Source organism: Didymosphaeria variabile (assembly GCF_027946475.1).
Source record: "Didymosphaeria variabile strain IMI 356815 chromosome Unknown scaffold_10, whole genome shotgun sequence".
NCBI classification, from domain to species: domain Eukaryota; kingdom Fungi; phylum Ascomycota; class Dothideomycetes; order Pleosporales; family Didymosphaeriaceae; genus Didymosphaeria; species Didymosphaeria variabile.
In genome coordinates this window covers 1,838,311-1,857,958 of record NW_026611629.1, presented here as the reverse complement: position 1 = coordinate 1,857,958, position 19,648 = coordinate 1,838,311, and the positions used below count along the sequence as shown (strand labels likewise).

The 19,648-nt window shown below is 41.2% G+C and overlaps 2 protein-coding genes across 2 annotated transcripts; one reads left to right on the top strand and one right to left on the bottom strand.

The window, feature by feature from the left end:
- Positions 1 to 8,691: 8,691 nt before the first annotated feature.
- Positions 8,692 to 9,949, top strand: N0V89_012642 (uncharacterized protein; the record flags this gene model as incomplete). The annotated part of the gene is made up of 1 exon (XM_056221362.1): positions 8,692 to 9,949. A coding segment is annotated over one exon (1,258 nt), but the record flags the coding sequence as incomplete, so codon positions are not given.
- Positions 9,950 to 17,852: 7,903 nt separating this feature from the next.
- Positions 17,853 to 19,163, bottom strand: N0V89_012641 (uncharacterized protein; the record flags this gene model as incomplete). The annotated part of the gene is made up of 1 exon (XM_056221361.1): positions 17,853 to 19,163. One exon carries the CDS (start codon positions 19,161 to 19,163, stop codon positions 17,853 to 17,855), a length of 1,311 nt encoding a protein of 436 aa, XP_056065348.1.
- Positions 19,164 to 19,648: the final 485 nt, after the last annotated feature.

The following is a 19,648-nucleotide window of genomic DNA, read 5'->3' as shown; positions in this document are numbered from 1 at the left end:
TTATAGAACTAGTTCTCGTTTATTTTAGAAGTAATAAACCACTATAATTTAAAACTAATATAAGTAATCTTACACTAGGAGTATGCGCAAAGTAAGAACGAAATAGTAAATGGCACCTAATTACCTATTACTTATGCAAATTTAACAACGTAGAAATATAATATAATGTACATAATAAAGAACTCTACACTATTATTAAAGCCTTAAAACACTAGAGAATCTATACTCTTAGCTGTTTAACGCTAGAGATCTATATAGATTATAAAAACCTACTTAGGTTTATAATAATAAAAGAACTAATACTATAATAATAAAGATGGTTATAGACTACTAGATAGTATAAGTTTAAAATTATCTATGTAGTAGGAAAAGAAAACGGATAAGCAGATGCACTTAGTAGATAAAGTAATCTAGTAGGAGAAAAGATTAAGACCTACTTAGTAATTCTTTATAAAAATAAAAACGGATCTCTTAAACTAACGGCAGAACTTAACTAACTCCTAGTTATTAACTAAGAAGTACTAAAATAACTATAGACTAAGATTATTAGATAATACTATAATAACCTAATATACGGACACCTAGGTATTATAAAAATATTAGAATTAATGCAGAGGAACTATACGTTTAGAGGAATTAAGGAAGCTATAATAGTATATATCTATAAATATATAGACTACTAGAAAAATAAATATGGCATACACCTTAAGTACAGAGAAATATAACTAATTAGAATACTAATAGTACCTTTTAAAGATATTACTATGGACTTTATTATAGGAATTCCAGACTTAATCGACCTAGCCATAAAAACCTCGTATAATAGCATTTTGGTAATTATATATTAATTTATAAGCTACGTCGAATTAATTCTATATCTAAAGAATATAATAGCTAAGAAGCTGGCTTATCTCTTTTAAGATAAGTAGGTTAGACACCATAGCATTCTAAAAATAATTATTAGTAATAGAGACAAACTCTTTATATTAAACTTCTAGATAACGTTTACAGCACTTATTAGAATAAAATAAAAGCTATCTACGGCATATTATCCACAGATAGATAGAAAAATAGAAAGAATAAATTAAACTATAGAAACGTATCTATAAATATACTATAATAAATAGAAAAATAATTAGGTTTTACTATTACCTATGGCATAATTGGCGCATAATAATAAAGTATTAATAGTAATAAGGTAAACACCTTACTACACTATATATAGAAAATATCTAAATCTCTTTAACTAATAACTACTAACGAATATTAACGCAAAAGAAGCCACAGACATGGTAGATAATATAAAAAATATATATAATAAACTCTAAGAAAACCTTAAGAAAGCTTAATAGTAAAGTATTTTATACATAAACTAGAAACGAAAATTGGCACCTTAGCTAAAGAAGGGAGATAAAGCATATCTACTTATAAAGAACCTTTAAACTTAGAAGAAAAAACACAAGAAACTAGATTATATTAAGGTTAGACTATTTTACGTTTCTAAATAAATATTACTAGTGAACTACAAATTAGAATTACTACTAGATATAAAGATACACCTAGTATTCTATATATTACTATTAGAACTAGTAGACCCTAAGATACTAGTTAAAACTACCTTTTATTATAGAGCTAAAGAAGAAACTAAATTTAAAGTTAAAAGTATTATATATATAAGAATCTATAAGGGAATCCAATAATATTTTATTAAATGGAAAGGATACCTAGATAGTGAAAACACTTAGGAACTAAGAAGTAACCTAGATAACTATTAAATAAAAATTAAGGAATATAAGCAAAACCTTTAAAACCCTATCTTATAATAGAAGATGTAAAAGACGTACCTATCTACTAGATATAGGAGGAATATTTTCCTAGAAATTAGAAGGAAGATTATCTATTACTAACTAAATAGAGGGGCGAAGCTCTATAGGACTAGTAGGCTAAGTAGGCTAAATAGAATCTTTATCTAACTCTACTAATGCTATACTTTCTACTATAATAACTTTACTAGTACGCCTCTTATTCTATAATAACTATTTCTTTAACTAATCCTCTTTTACTTAAGCTATATATATAGCTTTAAAAGTAGTATCCTACTCCTTTTACGCTTTATCTAATAGCGCTTCTAACTTCTTCTTCTTAGTAACTAACTATAAGAACTTATTCTAAGTAATAGTAATATTACACTTTAAACCTTACTTCTAACACTTACTACACTTTCCTAAACTAATATAGACCTTATAAACATAGGTATATAACTAATAGAATAAGTACTTTAATACTATAATAACGCTATAGTTTTTAATAGTAAAAATAAGGTCGTAATAACGCTTTATAGGATAATAGTTAGTAGGCATAATTCTTTAAGGGTAAAGAATAAGAAGGGGAGGGATAATATTACAAACTAGATAATAGTAGGGAAGTTTAGGCGCTTATAAAGGTAAAAGATATAATAACTAGGGTTATAATAAGATAAAGACACGCTAAGTTACTTAGATAGTAGTTACGTAACTTACTTAGCTACTTAGGGTCCCTAAATAGCTAAGTAGCCAAGAACTATTATATAACCTACTTAGTTATTTAGGGCTCCTAAGTAACTAAGTAAGATCCCTATATAGAAATATAAGGATAAACCTTTATACTTATATTTAACCTAAGTTTTAATCTATTATTTAGATTTACTTAGGCCTCCTTATTAACTTATTATACTTCGTAAGATACTTCTATATTAATAAGAACCCCTTCTTCCTCCCCTTAGTAAGTCTTGCCTAAGAACTAACCCTAACCTATTTAGGACTAGCTACCCTTTCTAGATTTAATAATAGTTTTACCCCCTAAATTTCCATTCCTAGACCCTTAAACTCTAATGTTAAACCTAATTTGGTATGGATTAGGCTAGATCTATTACTACTTATTAGCTAGGGTTATCTATTATTTAGATTAGGAAGGCGTAGTGTTTCCTTTTTAGTGCTAGGTGTATTAGATAATTATCCACTATATATAATATCTATAAGAGTTCGTAATATGCTAGATATTTAGTTAGTGTTTAGGGGTTATCCCCTTCTATAGGTTTAATTTTATTCTCTAAATGTCCTTCTTTAATTAGGATCTAGTATTTTATTATAATTTAGGGTATATATGCTTTATCTACCTACCTAATTTTATTAGCTATTTAAGTCTAGGTTTAACTATCTAGTATCTCTACTACTAGAATTATATTTCTTTTAACCCATTTATTAAAGCTAGTAAACTTAGTATTTCTTAGAAACTAGATCTTCTAGTTTTTATAAACTTTATAGATTATTTCTCTATATAAGTTTCTATAGTAAAAGTATATTCCCTTAATTTATTATCTAAAGTTGGCTAACCTAATTATTTTAGCCACTTTAAGGGCTAGCCCTTTTAGCTAGAAGTACTCTATTCCTCTAATATAGACGTTTTTTCTAGGAGATATAGGTACTTCTTATATAGGTAATAAGGAGAAAGGTTCTTCTCCTTAGAGAGTTAACTAGAATAGGGTATTAATTAATTTATCTAAACTACTCTCCTATTCTTTATTCTCTAACTTACTATTTAAGTCGCTTATATTAAAGAATCCTAGGACTTAGGTATTTTATTTCTTAAGCTATAAAGTTATTTATCCTTCTTAGGTTGCCACTAACTTTTTACCTATTAGCTAGTATCCTATATCTTTCTTTATTTTTATATGCAACGTATATATATCTTAGGAGCACTTAGCCTAATAGGTAGCCTTATATTCCTTACTACTAGCTAGTTTTTCTTTAGTATCCCTTAAGGTTTCTTATTTCTTTAGTTCCTCCTTAGTACTTTTTATAGACTTATCCTAGCTTTTACTTAGGTAGTTTCTAGCTATATAACCTTTCTTACTATAGCTAAAGTAGGTGCCTTCTTTATATTATTTCTCCTTTATTATATCCTAACTTAATCCCTTTTCTTTATTAGTATCTAAGACCATTAGGTCCCCTTTATTATAGGTTTTATAGTTTTAGCTATTTACGCTGTACCTACTTCCTCCCTTATTATCTTATTTCTATAGGAATAACTCGTTATCTACTTAGATAGCTTATTTAATTATTATAGGTAGAGTTATTAGCTTCTCTATCCTAATTATTTTATACCTAATATCTAATTTTAGTCCCTTATAGAACCTTTATATTAGGGCCCTCTCTCTATAGTCTAAGACCTTATTAGCTAGCTACTTAAATACTAATATATAGGCTACTACTATCTTAGTCTATTAGAGTTTTAAAAGTTTCTATTTAGCTATATATTCTGCATTAATATTACTAAAGGTTAACTATAGTTTTTCCTTAAAGTAAGCATAGCTTATAAAGATAAGGTTAGTTTCTATTTTCTAGTTATTAACTTAGCTTATTCTCTAATCTATAAGGTAACTATTAAACTAGTCTATTACTTTCTTAGTAAAGTAGGTAGCTATATAGGCCACCTTCTAGTCTTTATCCCTAAGATATTCTTAATTTAGATCTAGGTAAAAAGATATTAAGGCTAGGAATCCCCTAAGTTTAGTTTAAGTACTATTAAACTTCTCTAGATCTATAAGTTTTAGTAGTCTATTCCTTATTTAGAGTTCTATCTACTAGATCTATTTCTTTATAGTATTATTAGCTCCTCCTACTATCCCTTCTAATATAACTCTTACTTACTTAACTAATTACTTATAAGCTTCCTTAGCCCTAGTATTCTCTTTATTAAGGTAGTTAAGTTATTTCTTTATCTAGACTAGGTCCGTTAGGTCTAATAATATTAGTTAGTTTACTATAGAAGCTATTATTAATACTAGTAATCTAGATACGTACCTATAGAGACTCTTAAGACATAATTATTAAAGTATAATAGGGCCTCTAGGACTCTATTACTAGCTATAGCCCTATTAGGGTTCTTATAAGAGATAAGTAGTGTATAGAGTAGTATAGATTATATATTATATAAATATTAATTAATTACTACTATAAGAATATATTACTAAAGACTTAATAGTAATCTTCTATAAGGAAACTAGATGTAGAGAACTATATTATAGATTAATAATAAAGGCTTACCCTATAGTAATCTATTATCTCTATATACTACTATCTAATAGTGGCTCTATAGGCTCTACCTATAGATTCTATAGATCTAGACTCTATGGCTCTATTCTATAGATCTATAGATCTAATTACGTAACTTCCTTATATACCTATATTATGCTTAGCATCTAACCTATAATTATATTCTTCTCCTATATAATCTAATTAGTTACTACTATTATTAACGTAAGTCCTATAATTCTATTATAGCGTAGTAGCCGTAATAGACACCTAGGTATTAGGAAAATAATAGAGCTTATCTAGTGGAACTATACCTTTAGGGGAATAAAAGAAATAGTAACTAGCTATATCTAAAAATATATAGATTGCTAAAAGAATAAATATAGTACACATCTTAAATATAGAGAAATATAACTAATTAGGATACTAATAGTACCTTTTAAAGACATTACTATAGACTTTATTATAGAAATACTAGACTTAATTAACCTAACTATAAAAACTTTATATAATAGTATTTTAGTAATTATATATTAATTTATAAGCTACGTTAAATTAATTCTATACCTAAAGAATATAATAGCTAAAGAGCTATGTAATAGGGCCTCTAGGACTCTATTACTAGCCATGGCCCTATTAGGGTTTCTTATAAGAGATGAGTAGCGTATAGGGTTATATAGATTATATGTAGTATAAACGTTAATTAATTACTACTATAAGAGTATATTACTAAAAGCTTAATAGTAATCTTCTATAAGGAAACTAGATGCAGGTAACTATATCGTAGATTAATAATAAAGGCTTACCTAGTAGTAATCCATTATCTCTATATACTACTATCTAATAATAGCTCTATAGGCTCTATTTATAGATTCTTATAGATCTATAGATTCTGGCTCTATAGCTCTATATTCTTAGCATCTATAGATCTATAGATCTAATTACGTAACTTTCTTATATATCTATATTATGCTTAGTATCTAACCTATAATTATATTCTTCTCTAATATAATCTAATTAGTCGCTACTATTATTAATGTAAGTTCTATAATTCCATTACGGCGTAGCAGCCGTAATAAGAACCCTATTATATAATAAAGGGTATAAAGATATACCTAGCTACTAGAGATAGGAGGAATATTTTTCTAGAAATTAGAAGAAAGATTATTTATTACTAACTAAATAGAGGGGTAAAGCTCCGTAGAACTAGTAGGCTAAGTAGGCTAAATAGAATCTTTATTTAACTCTACTAGTACTATACTTTCTACTATAATAACTTTACTAGTACACTTCTTATTCTATAATAACTATTTTTTAACTAATTTTCTTTTACTTAAGCTATATATATAGCTTTAAAAGTAGTATTCTACTTCTTTTATACTTTATCTAATTACGCTTCTAACTTCTTCTTCTTAGTAACTAATTATAAGAACTTATTCTAAGTAATAGTAATATTATACTTTAAACCTTACTTCTAATACTTACTACACTTCCCTAAACTAATATAAACCTTATAAACACGGGCGTATAACTAGTAGAAAGAATATTTTAATACTATAATAATACTATAGTTTTTAATAGTAAAAATAAGGTTATAATAATACTTTATAGAATAATAGTTAGTAGGTATAATTCTTTAGGGCAAAGAATAAAAAGAAAAGGGATAATATTATAAACTAGATAATAGTAGGGAAGTTTAGGCGCTTATAAAGATAGAAGATATAATAACTAGGGTTATAATAAGATAAAGATATGCTAAGTTACTTAAATAATAGTTATATAACTTATTTAGCTATTTAGGGTTCCTAAATACCTAAGTAGCTAAAAGCTATTACGTAACCTACTTAGTTATTTAAGGCCCCTAAGTAACTAAGTAAAATCCCTATATAGAAATATAAGGATAAACCTTTATACTTATATTTAACCTAAATTTTAATCTATTATTTAGATTTACTTAGGCCTCCCTTATTAACTTATTATACTTTATAAGATACTTTTATATTAATAAGAACCCCTTCCTCCTTCCCTTAGTAAGTCTTACCTAAGAACTAATCTTAACCTAATTAGGACTAGCTACCCTTTCTAGATTTAATAGCTTAATTCTAGGTAATTAAAAGTAATAGGGACTTAGTGGTAATATCTTACCTAAGAATATATTACTAAATATAACTAGAAGCGTGGCTATCTTTTTATATATTACTAATAATAAACCATTATAGTATTTATTTAAATACGTAAACGACTTATTAGTGTATCTAAACTAAAGAATTACTAGAAGAGGCTCGTTAATAATACCTAGAATAAATTAGTTACACTAAAAAAATAGATTACGTATAGAATATAACCTAAATAGCGTTGGTATTATTCTATAATAAATTATATACTATATTCCTAGTATAGCTCTTCTAGTTGCCCTTATGTAGAGGAATAATAGCTTACATGGTTTCTCGAGTAGAAATTAAAGCGAGAGAAAATAGAATCTATTAAGTAGAGAAATAGTATATTAAGTAATTAGTCTTCTTAGATTATATAATCTAGTAAGAAGGAACTCTTTACTTACAATAGTCTAAGAGCGAGAGCGAGAGCGATAATAATTACGAGAATAATTACGAGAATAATTGCGAGAATAATTACGAGAATAATTGCGAGAATAATTGCAAGAATAATTGGGAGAATAATTGTAGGAATAATTGCGAGAATAATTGTAGGAATAAGACCGTGCGAGAAAAGTGTAAAAATCGAGGCTAAGCTCTATGTATTGGTCCGATGCTATACGAAGGGTCCTATTGCGACGTGAGAATGGGACTACACGATAGCAGTCTACCATGACTAATGTGACTAGATTGCGGTGACGAGGTTCGACACAGCACACTATTGAACAGATCCTTAAAAGCGGTTAAAGATAGTTAAACGGTCGGATGCGAGCGGATGGATCTCAGCGGGCTAGGTTTGTGTGCTTTGGCACTCTTCCTTTCGAGCGACGATCTTTAGAACAAGATATAAGTGCAGGTGTCTGCACCTGCAAGCTGTATCCATAACTCACCATCATAGAACCATGCCAAGCTTAAAGATCCTCATCTTCACAACCGCGATCCTCTCTTCTCTCGGGTGTGCTTCCAACAGCGCAGCCTGCAAATTTGTAAGTGCAGGGATGTATTGTCGATCGGCTGTTGGCTTACCGGCTACCTAAGATTCCAACCGAGAGATGCTGGCCTTCTGTCTCAGCCTGGGGTAGCCTGAACAACTCCATCTCTGGCCAACTGCTTGCAGTCCAACCAGTAGCCATTTCATGCTATCCAGGCCCTTTTTTCAACAACAACACATGTTCTACTGTCAATTCGCAGTGGAAAAAGTGTGCGTGGCAGGCAGAGCAGCCTGCAGGGTTTTGCCAAGATAGTGGTGATCTGACTTGCCCTCCAATCACCCCACCGGCTGTGGCTGGACAAAGCTGCACTCTTGGAAATAACCCAGTGTACGCTGTCAACGCGACACGTCCTGAGCACGTCGCAGCGGGAATCAAGTTTGCTGCAGAGAATAACATCCGACTGGTTGTCAAAACTACTGGACACGACTTCCTTCGGCGATCTTCTGGATTTGGGAGCCTGGAGATCTGGATGAGGTACTATCGTACCGGTATCGAGGTTCAGAAAGGATTCGAATCCGTCTCAGGCTGCAAGACCTGTAACTGGACGGGAAGAGCCATAAGGATCGGTGGAGGCTATCAATGGTCAGACGTGTATGCCGTGGCGAGGGCTAATAACTTAATAGTAGTTGGCGGAGGCGCACCATCAATTGGAACCATCGGTGGCTGGTTGCAAGGAGGAGGTTATGGACCGGCTGCTCAACAACACGGCATCGGAGCCGATCAACTTCTAGAGGCCGAAGTTGCGTTAGCGGATGGATCCATCATTATCGCGAATGCGTGTCAGAATACCGACATATACACTGCCATACGTGGCGGTGGTCCAAGCACCTATGGCGTCGTGCTGTCGGCAACCTTCAAGGCTCATCCCATGACTACTGCTGCGCAGATGGACCTCTCTTTTGGTTATTCGCCAAATAACAGGTCCGTATTTCTCGACGCCGTCGCAGTGCTATATTCTGCCGCACCGAATCTCCTGGACGAGGGTTTCACAGTGTCCGGCTTTTGGAGCCAGGCCAATTCATCGCTTGTGGGAAGTGCCCCTTCAGGTTACTCTCACCGGGCCTACGCGCTGAACAGAACGGTCGCCGAGGCACAGGCCTCATTCGTTCCAGTGCTGGAAAAGCTCTCAGCTTTGGGAGTGAATGTCACACACCGTTGGAGATCGTACACAGATTTCTGGACACTGTTCGACAACGTTTCTGGAGGCGACGATCCAGGATTTCCTGTCGGGGCGATCGCCTCCAGGTTCCTCGACGGAAAGGCTTTGAAGAATGGTACAGCCCTCCGGAAGATGCTTGACGTCTTAGCAGGGGCGCCAGATGATACTACGGTTCACGGCAGTATGTGCATGTCTGGTGGACAGATCTGGAAAAATGCCGACGATCCTTACACCGCCGTTCACCCAGCTTGGCGAACATCGTACTGCCTGCAGCTCTCGCAACGATCCTGGCCAGTAGATGCTGACGATTCGCTGATTTCCACCATCAAACACGAAGTCTCGACGGTCAAAGCTGCGGCAATGACAGCACTCGCTCCTAATACAGGTACATACATGAATGAGGCCAATCGGGAAGACCCGGATTACAAGACGAACTTCTACGGATCCAACTATGGTCGGCTGTTGCAGATCAAGAATAGTCGCGACCCAAAGAGCGTTTTCTACTGCCCGACATGCGTAGGGAGTGATGAATGGGAGGAAGACCATGCAGGTCGTCTTTGCCGAGTACTGTAGAGGTCTTAGCTCTATTAGCTCTGTTCGCGGCCAATAAAGACAAGAGTCACTCTGTCAATCCGCTACGTTCGCGGTACAGTTCTCGGTGTTGGTGGCAATTGAGCTAGTCCATGTAATCCTCGCATAGCCATCAGAACAAGGACAGGTTCGCCCTGAGTCATTTATAAATAAAGAACCTTCACTTGATACATTTGAATGAGAACAACGTGCCTGACTGACAAGGAACGTTGCTGTTGAGTGGCTATGAGATGCGTGACCATTCGGATAAAGTTGACTCATTCATTACGAGGACTGACAAGGGTTCCTGCCTTGGCTGTGCGTTGAAGTTTGATTGATGCTGACCCTAACCCTACGAATGTCTCTGAACGGAGCCTCTGGCTTAGATTCTGACATTCCTTCATGTAGCTGGATCAAAGCAGGGTTTTCGATACCACGGATATTGATGTTTTCATAAGGTTACATGCTCGAACAGGTCCATCAAGCCACGAAGTATAACCAAAGCTACATTTTTTTGCTGTACGAGCCCTGGCGTGTTGAGACACCGCGTTTAACAGCTTGGGAATCATGGTTTGCTAATGACGAACATCTGTGTCGACTGCGCGATGACTGCATGTGATGGTATCGCGCTCTCTCCCCAGTACCATCCTTTCATTTGTCCCAGTCTTATTTGCCTCCTTCAGGATGTGTTTCTTCCAGCTCTGTCCCTTCCACCGGTTGTCTTGCCTGCAACGTTTTCATGATCCATACACCAGCATACGCAAGCCCAGCCAGCCCAGCAACTACGCCGTACGCTATGTATGCTGAATTTCGAACTTTGGACAATCTCAAGCCAGTAACAGCATTGATGAACGCAAGCAAGAGTAGTCCGCGGCCTCCCCAGACATGTATGTGCCGCTTGTAGCTTTTCTTTTGCGTGGCTGCCCACTGCCGATGGTGGAGCCAACCAAAGACTGGCATGCAAATGAAAAGCACCGTTATTATGGTTCCGAGTAATACATGACCCTCCTGTGAGCGCTGCAGTTATGCTGTTAATCGTTGGTTTGCTTTGCGGGAAAGAGCATAGTTATGCAAATGAAAATAACTTACCCCTGCTTTTTTGCTCAGCCAACTGGCGAGACCAAAGCCGACAACTAAAAGGACAAGGCCAATGCTCTGCCATATCGCATGCCAGCGGACTGTGTTCTGATATCTGAGAAGTCGGAGAAGGAACACGCCCAGTGGGAACCAGAGTACCACTGCAAAAACCATGAGGACCCCATGCGCGGTACGGGTCTTGGTCATCCTATCAACAAGCGCCGCCAGCGCCTCAGGATCGAAATTGGCATAGTCCATATCGCGTGTTGCGTATTGCAAACTGGATGGGCTGGAGTGAGGAAGTGATAAGATAAGCAAAGCTTAATGAAAGCGATCAAGAGTGCAAGGCTTTAACAAAGCATTTGGAGGCCGGAACTGCTCTTAAGTAGCACAGCCATTCACTGTGGCCGTATTTCGGTCGAGCTGCTTTCTCACATCCCATTTCCAGGAAGTGATAGTGTATCAAACTCGCTGACTTAGTACATCTTGGTATTCACACTTTTCTATTGACTGAAGGTGTAAGATTTCTTCCGATATCCGTTGTGGATCCTGGACTCGAGCATGCTGAGACACCCAGCCAGACATAGCAATTGCCTTTGATTCGCTTGCTCGTATGGCATCTTGACAATACGCTGTAAATTTGCAATGGAGACATGACGGTAGGTCGATGTGATGGAGTAAGCCCACGCTGATTGGCCACTTCGTACAACCTACCTGACATGCAAGATTGTGGCAGTGCTGTGCCGCGTTAGCACCGGAGCTAAAGCCATGTGAGCTTGCTTCTTGGCGGTGTCTAATTGGGTCGCTCGTAGCGCAGCCTGGGACATCCATTTTAGGTATTAGGTCCAGATTTCCCCTCGAATGCATCACCTTGGACTTCTGATCGCGGCAAGCGGCCTCTGTCCTTCTTGTTACTCGGGTCCGACAACAAGCCGATAGCGTCTGCCTACTTTAGATGCGCAACCTTATTTGAATTGCACGACAACTATGTGGTGGTCGAAAGCCAAGCTCGCGTCTGAAGTGTATTAAAAGAGCAAGACGAGCGGTGCGACACTTCAGGGATCTGCAAACTGAACACGCGGAATACGGTACCTGACTCGGGCCGATAGGAACCCCCACAGCCCTGTTGTGCATGCCATCCTTTATATTCCTACATTGGCAGAATGTAGCATGTAATCAGAACATAGCATTTGACATAGTCTCATAGTCGAAACATCTACATGTTCATCGAGGAAATGACATGAGCGCTATGCGTCGCTTGTCACAAACTGGGGTTATCCAGGCAAACGCGGACGATCTGATAAGGGGCAAGAAGAGGCAGCGAAAGAAGGCGCCGAAGGCAAAGACTGGATGCGCAACGTGCAAGTTAGTCTGATTTTACGCTCTGGACGTGGCAAGTGCTAACGGAACGCAGGATCAGGCGGGTCAAGTGCGACGAGGGGAAGCCAGATTGCAATAAGTGTACTTCGACTGGCAGACGTTGCGACGGCTACACGCAACCAGCAAGCGCGTCAGCAGATGGAACCTATGTACATACTGAACGCGCTCAGATTCCGATCCGTCAGTCTAGGTCACCGAACAGTGAGGTCTTAGTTTTGTGCCCGTCTCCGAGCTCTGGCGAACTCGAACAGCCGAAAGTCGATGAGATCCGAACAGATGACCCGCTTCGTCTCGAGAGATTCCCCAGAATTTGTCCAGTCCCAGCTTCACTCAGACGCGCCTTCGACTACTTCCTGCACCACTCATCACCTACCTTAGAGGGACTACCCCACATCCAAAGTTGGCAATCATACGTCCTTAGGATCTCTGTTCGCTCTCCTGCCATCCAAAATGCCGTAGCTGCTTTGTCCGAGCTTCATGAATGGTTCTCTTTCCCTACTAGCCACAACTCATATCGCGAACAAGAAGGGTGGCGCCAATACTACCTATCGGCAAAACGAGTTTCGGTTTTGATCGATAATGTTGAGAGCGACACTGGCGATAGAGTGGACACCGAAGAGGAGGTTCTGGTAGCATGTGCTATCTTCATCGCAATCGAGATGTTATTTGGCGACATCAAGACTGCGATTAGGCACCTCAACAGCGGCATATCTCTTGTTCAAGGATTCCTAGCGAAGAGCTACACGTGCATTCCGGCCATCCAGACTCCTTTAGAGGCCTCGAGGTCGCGAAATGACCACTTGCCCATCGGTGTCACTTCCATGCGTCCATTCCTAGACGGATATCTCCAGGACTTGATCGGATTCTTGGCTTTTCTTGACTCGCAGCTGATGTCTTTTTTTCCTCCAGATCAGTATGTGGCATCAGAAAATGCGAGTGATCAGCTCTTCTCCGTCGCCTTGCAACCTTATCGTTCTCTACCCGACAGTCTGTCGACTCGGCTATACTGCACTGTCGCTCGGGCCCTCCGTTGGATACGAAACGAAGCTTACAAGTCCAAATATCACGATCCGACACCATCGGCATTACACGAGGCTCAGCTGTGTTTGATAGCCCAGCTGCTTGTGTGGTATAACACCTTCGGCAAGACTGACAACGCAGAGACGAGGCCGGAGAATGCAAACCTGTTGTTGACTTACCATCTCACACTTCTGAAAGTACATACTGCGCTCTCGAGCAATGAATGCATCTTCGACGACAAAGTATGCATGAATTCGTTTCGAGCGATTATGAGGTATGCGGCCATTGTCCTGCAAAATCGCAAGGCCGGGCGACCCGCGACGCGTCAACTCTCCTTAGAAACAAGCACCATCGAAGCAGTCTACTATTCAGTCATCAAGTGTCGCGATACGTCGCTCCGTCGCCATGCGCTTTCTTTGCTTCAGTCCGTGGGTAGAGAGGGTGTCTGGGACGGCCTGGCTATGGCGGTCGTTGCCGAGCATGCCCTTATGCTTGAAGAGGCTGGGAGTTCAGCTGAGAATACTTGCTCCTCGTGTGGGAAGGCATCTCACACTAGCTTGGACAACGTAGTCGCCCCTCAGCTGGCTGTCCAGAGAGTGCCCGAGGACTGGCGCTATAGCTGGCAGTCTGAAGCATCGAGGCGCATCGTGGGTCTCAATACCTTGATTAACGAGATAACTTTCTCTGTCGATAGGGACAGAAGGAATGTAAGCGTAGAATGTGGCTGGTTTTGTGAGGAGAAGAGGCTTTGGAAATTTGATAGAAGATTTCTTCTTTGGTAATCTATCCCCAGAGCGTTAATCGCAAATCCACTCTGCCCGCTCTCCAGTTACCAGAGTATTGATCGCAAATACACCCTGCCCTCATTCCAGCTCCACGGTTGCTGATTAACAACCTAAATTTGCACTAGTTCAACATGACTAACCATGAAATGCTCCAGAGCATTCGGCAAGAGTAACCTCTTCTCCAAACGCATGTTGTCAATGTCTCGTTGGCGACGCAAAGATTCGCAGGTCTCCTTTTGCTAACTCTTCAAGAACAAAGGTGAGCCCGCTTATGATTCCCTCGATGGTTCTGAGCTAGTAGTTGGTGTTCTAGCACGGGAAATACGCCATCACGGCCGCGCGCCAGCTGCTCTGCGCTCCATGGTGCCTTCTTTGGCATCGTAATTAGCACGTACGTTACGAGATCTGGCTCAGCGGCTTCAAGCGAAGCCGCTGATTAACCGCCGACCCAGCACCGTGGTACGACATTGATTACGAGCCGCGCCGCATCATCACTGTCTAGCCCCTTTCCCGTCAGCTCTTCTACGCCAGCTGCATGGCGGCATCTCTACACCGCGAGCAGACAAGCGACGCGCCCTGACACCGAGAGGCCGACTTTTTCATTGTCCCAAGGTTATCCCACTTACACGACACCAAACTAGGCGCATTCGTGGCCATGACACTCACTTCTTCCAACCCGAGCCTATACGGCGCAGTAGCCATCTTTGCGTGCCTTCTCTTCCTCTACATGTGGTCGAAGAAGCCCCGCGATCCTCGCCAGCCAAAACAGGTGCCCGCAACGATACCGGTTCCTTTTATCGGGCACATCATCGGTCTCCTGATTTGGCGCAACCACTACTACACTAGAATCAGGTAAGACAGATCAGCCGAGCAAAGCAACCGGCTTCTTACAGCGCTGAGCAGCCAAAAATGGAACCTCCCCATCATTTCGCTCACCATGTTCGGCGCCAACGTGTACGTGTCTAAGTCGCCGGAGCTGCTCTATTCTCTCCAGCGCCAACCAAAGTCACTCTCATTCTGGTACTTTGAGGCGCACTTCACGGCGATGCTGGGTGGACTTTCCAAAGCAGGCAGCGACGGCTGCTTCCGAGGAGTGCGACCAGAGTCAACCGATGATTGTCCTCTGATCGATTGTTTAAAGGGTGTCAAGGCGGCCGTGTCTTCTCAAGGGGACCTCGAAAGGATGAGCCAAGTGGCCCTCAAGACCTTGGATGAAGGTATCCACACACTCGTGCAAGAGAAGAGTGGCCCGACCGATCTGGATGCATGGATAAAGCGAGAGGTCATGTTAGCGACAACCGATGCAGTATATGGCGCTCGTAATCCCTTTCGTGATCCCGCCATTGTAGAAGGCTTCTGGTAAGGCTACCGTCACGTTCAAAATGACCCTTTCTTACAAGTTACCAGGAATTTCACAGACGGGGCACTGTTCGTCGCTCTTCCCGGCATCCTACCGAGGATCCTGGCACCGAAGGCAGTCGCGGGTCGAGAAGCCGTTTTCCGCGCCATCAAGCAGTTCTATGAGTCTGAAGGCCTCCAATATGCGTCTCAGCTCGCCAAAGCACGGTACAATATACTCACGCAAAGTGGGATGAGCGTACAGGATTGCGCGCGGGCCGAGTGCGTGTTTGGAATTGCGTTGAATGGAAAATCGGCACCAACAGCATTCTGGGTCGTCTGGCACCTCTTCTCCGACGCAGGTCTTTTAGCCCGCGTTCGTAAAGAGCTCGGGTCGTTTGTTACCGCTAAGCAGAATGCATCCCAAGAAATCCAAATGCTCACCCTTGATCTGCGCGGGGTGAAAGATAACCACTATCTACAAGCTGTTATCCAAGAGACTCTGCGATTCCGAGCTCGGGGCACCGGCCCTCGCATGATTCTGGAAGATGTTACTCTTTCGGGTGATGACTGCAAGTATCATCTTGAGAAAGACTCGACACTCATCCTAGCGCATGAAGGTTTGCACTACAACACGGCTGTTTGGGGTACAGACGCAGAGAATTTCGTTCCTGATCGATTTCTCCCGGGAAACAGGATCCCCGCAGTTGCCTTCCGTGGGTTTGGAGGCGGGGCCAACCTCTGCCCTGGAAAGCCATTTGCAATTGCCGAGATAGCTTCCCTAGTAGCTATGCTGGCTATGCAGGCAGATATGGAGCCAGTCGGAGGAAGATGGAATGAACCTGGGCAAGATGCAAGCAATATGGCCAGGGAAATTCCACCTCCTTTACGTAAAGTCAGGGTTAATGTGGCTCCTAGAGTAGGTATGGAAGATGTGGTTTGGAGATATATTCTATAGTGGAAAGCAGGTACCATACGTTGTCGTGTACAATTCGCACTCAAGAAGTGTCCATGAAATATGTCTAAGCTTCGCTTTCTCTTCTCCATATCAGTCTATGGGTCACATCAAGGACCAACAGTCGTCTCAGTTAACAAGAGGTCCATAGCGAGACGAAGCTTCACGGGCGGAGTGCCCTTGATTCTCGGACACTTGACGATGCTGTCCTTAATCCAAACCTCTCGAACGCAAGAATGGTGTTCCAGCCCCATTCTTGTCATATGTTTGTCTAGTCTCTTCTTTGACCAAAAACGTGTATCTAGGAGCGTATGCATATCGCCTCATATGGAAGGCTACAACGATCACAGGCACAGTTGATGCATCTATAAGTGCTGAATGACCGAGGGAAAAGTGATTTACCGCGTCCCCTCTATCGGAAGCCCAAGGGAATCTATCGACAAAGCCCTCCGCATCCATTTGTAACGTGTCTCCGAGCCTGACGACACCTAATTTTCTTAAGGATCCAGCAATCACCTGATCTAATTTGCGACCATCTCAAAGACACCTTGCGAGAGATCCACGTCACTGTTGAGGTTGCGGAACGACAGATGTCTAAGCAGACTATAATTATCCCGGTCATGCACAAGTGCTACGTGGACAAGATGGCTGACCGTCGACGATGCTGTCCAGGTGCTTGTGCATGGTCTCGGCGCTTTACCTAGTCGCACTAGTCTCGTTGGCCACGCCTGCTGGTACGTGGAGCTGTAGCACTTTACCAGCTAGAGTCATATTGGCCCTGTTCAGAGGTAACTTCTCGACCGTCACCCGCTATGTCCAGTTCTCCACACGGTTCCTGTCGCGACACTTATTCCCAGCCTGCGCTCTCCACTACTTGCGCACTTCTGCACTAGAGTCTTACAAGCTTGTGGCTTATCAATAAGGCGATACGCTCAATTTCGAAAGACTGAAATACAGATCTTCGCGACTGCTATCTTTACAACACATCCGAATTCAAGCCGGACCACTTTGTGTACGTAGACTGGTCGGGATGCTATAAGCGCATCGGCTTCAGGCGCGGTGGCTGGTTCGTTTTGGGTCGTGCCTCTTCAAGTTGCGGAGCTCCATCGACACCGCCATCTTCAAATTTCCCAGCATACACTTGAGATGGCGTTCTGTCGAGAGTGAATAAGGCAAGGATGAGGCTTTTGTTAGTATGGAAATATACCGTAATGAGTGAGAAGCAGCAAATCAGATCCATAGGAGCTTTAGAGTTTATCTACACTACTTAAATAATGTAAATTTGGTAGGGAAGGGGAATAGTAGTGAGTTCGGAGTGTCGTTACAGGTCTGGGGGAGTTCCGAGCAGATTTCAGGTCTTTACGGCTCCAACCAGACTTGCATACTTGAGAGAATTGAGCGTCGCTGCAAAGTGCTCCGCTGCGGGTGAGAGGGTAACAATGATAGTAGAGTTTCCCTTACCCGTGCTCATGAAATGCTCTCGGAGTACCATTGTTAGAGTCGACGATCGAAAAGGGATTCTCTTCCGGCTTTGTGACCAAGCTCTCATAACCTCTTTCAGCGCCAGCAGATCACTGTTGATCTGCCGGCCTTCTTGACGCTCCTGTAGAGTCTGCTTTGATGCCTGCGATCGAAATCCGTCCGCCTCGTAGTACTCTGCGCCGGCGAGATCCACAAACACCATCTTCGCTCCTAGACATGGGGTGGACCTCGATTTGATGATAGCTTCGATCTCTTCTTCTGCAGCTGAAACTCGAGCCTCACACCTGGCTTTTTCTGCTTCGATAGTGTCGATACGTGTTTGGTCCTTCTGGTAATCGCGATTAAGTACCCATGCTCCGTCTAGTCCGCGAATGACGCTCTTTAAATCCTCTTCCATCATGACGTCTGTTGCAAGCTTACCCACAGGAACCAGTTCGGACTGTCGATCAAACAATGCATGTCGCGTGTCCATTAAAGACTGATTCACAATCTCCAATTGCAGAAATGCGTGAGTTCTAGAGCTTTGATCATGGACGCTGGAAGAACCCGTAGCACGCTGCTCAAGGGCTTTGACGAGCTTCTGTTGAAAAGACTCAAAGTTCCAGCACGGTTGTTGGACAATAGGACGGACTCTAACCTTGCCCCCTTCCATCAACTCGGTGTCCCCTCGAATGTGGACTTTTCCATCGGGACCCTCCCTGACATAGCATTGAGTTCGATTATTGAGCAAATCGAAACCTGTTTTCCTGCGCAACTCGAAGAGACTGAGTCCGATGCCCAGTTCTTGGCAGCCCTTCTGACTGTTCAATGTGTCGAAGAGCTGTTTGGCTGCGCGGAGGCATAGTCCAAGATTTTTACTTTCTTGAAAGTCATATCCGATGACTGTATGCGTCTTGCCACTGCCAGAATGTCCATATGCGAAGAAGCTGCAATTTTCACCTTGTAAAACTCTTGGGACGCTAGGTGCTACGACATCGGTGTATAACTTGTCATTGTCATCGTCCGGGTCGAAGATGGTGTGGAATGCTGCTGGACTCGTCCAAGGACGGTCCGCAGCTGATGCTTTACGCTTGATGGACACAGAAGTCAAAGAGCGAGAGTCGGAATCCGTCCGGCGATCGATTTCTTCAGCTTCAGCTTTGGTGGCTGCAAGCGGTCGCCATCGTGCAAAGACATTCATGCTCGTCAACTTTGGGTGTGTCTCAGCTTGTGTGGAGACCGGAATGAAGTTTGAGGAACTCCTAGTCTTCGTCAGACTGTGAAATTGATACGAGGCGTTGTAGTGACCCAGGTCAAAGGGGGAGGAGAGCTCAGCGCAAGAAGCTTTGTCACTGTTTTCGCTGTCCAATTGCGGCGCAATCACTCCGTGTTAAAGCAATTGCTGCCTGAAAGCATGTTCATCGCGCTAAGATGGGGTTAAGCACAAATGCGGCTAGGGAAACAGATCCAAGGCGCCAGCGTGCCGTGCCTCTGTGATAATACGAGTAAACAGGCACTAATTAATCGCGCTCGCGCCAGATCTGTCTTCTTCTTTCGCAGCTTTAACGTTTGTCGTTTGTCCATCAATTGAATCTTTCAACTTCTTTCCCTCTGCTCATTCATCTTCACAGCGCCATATCGGCCACTTCGCCAGCACCAATACCTGCGAAAAAGCCCTCCTTCTTC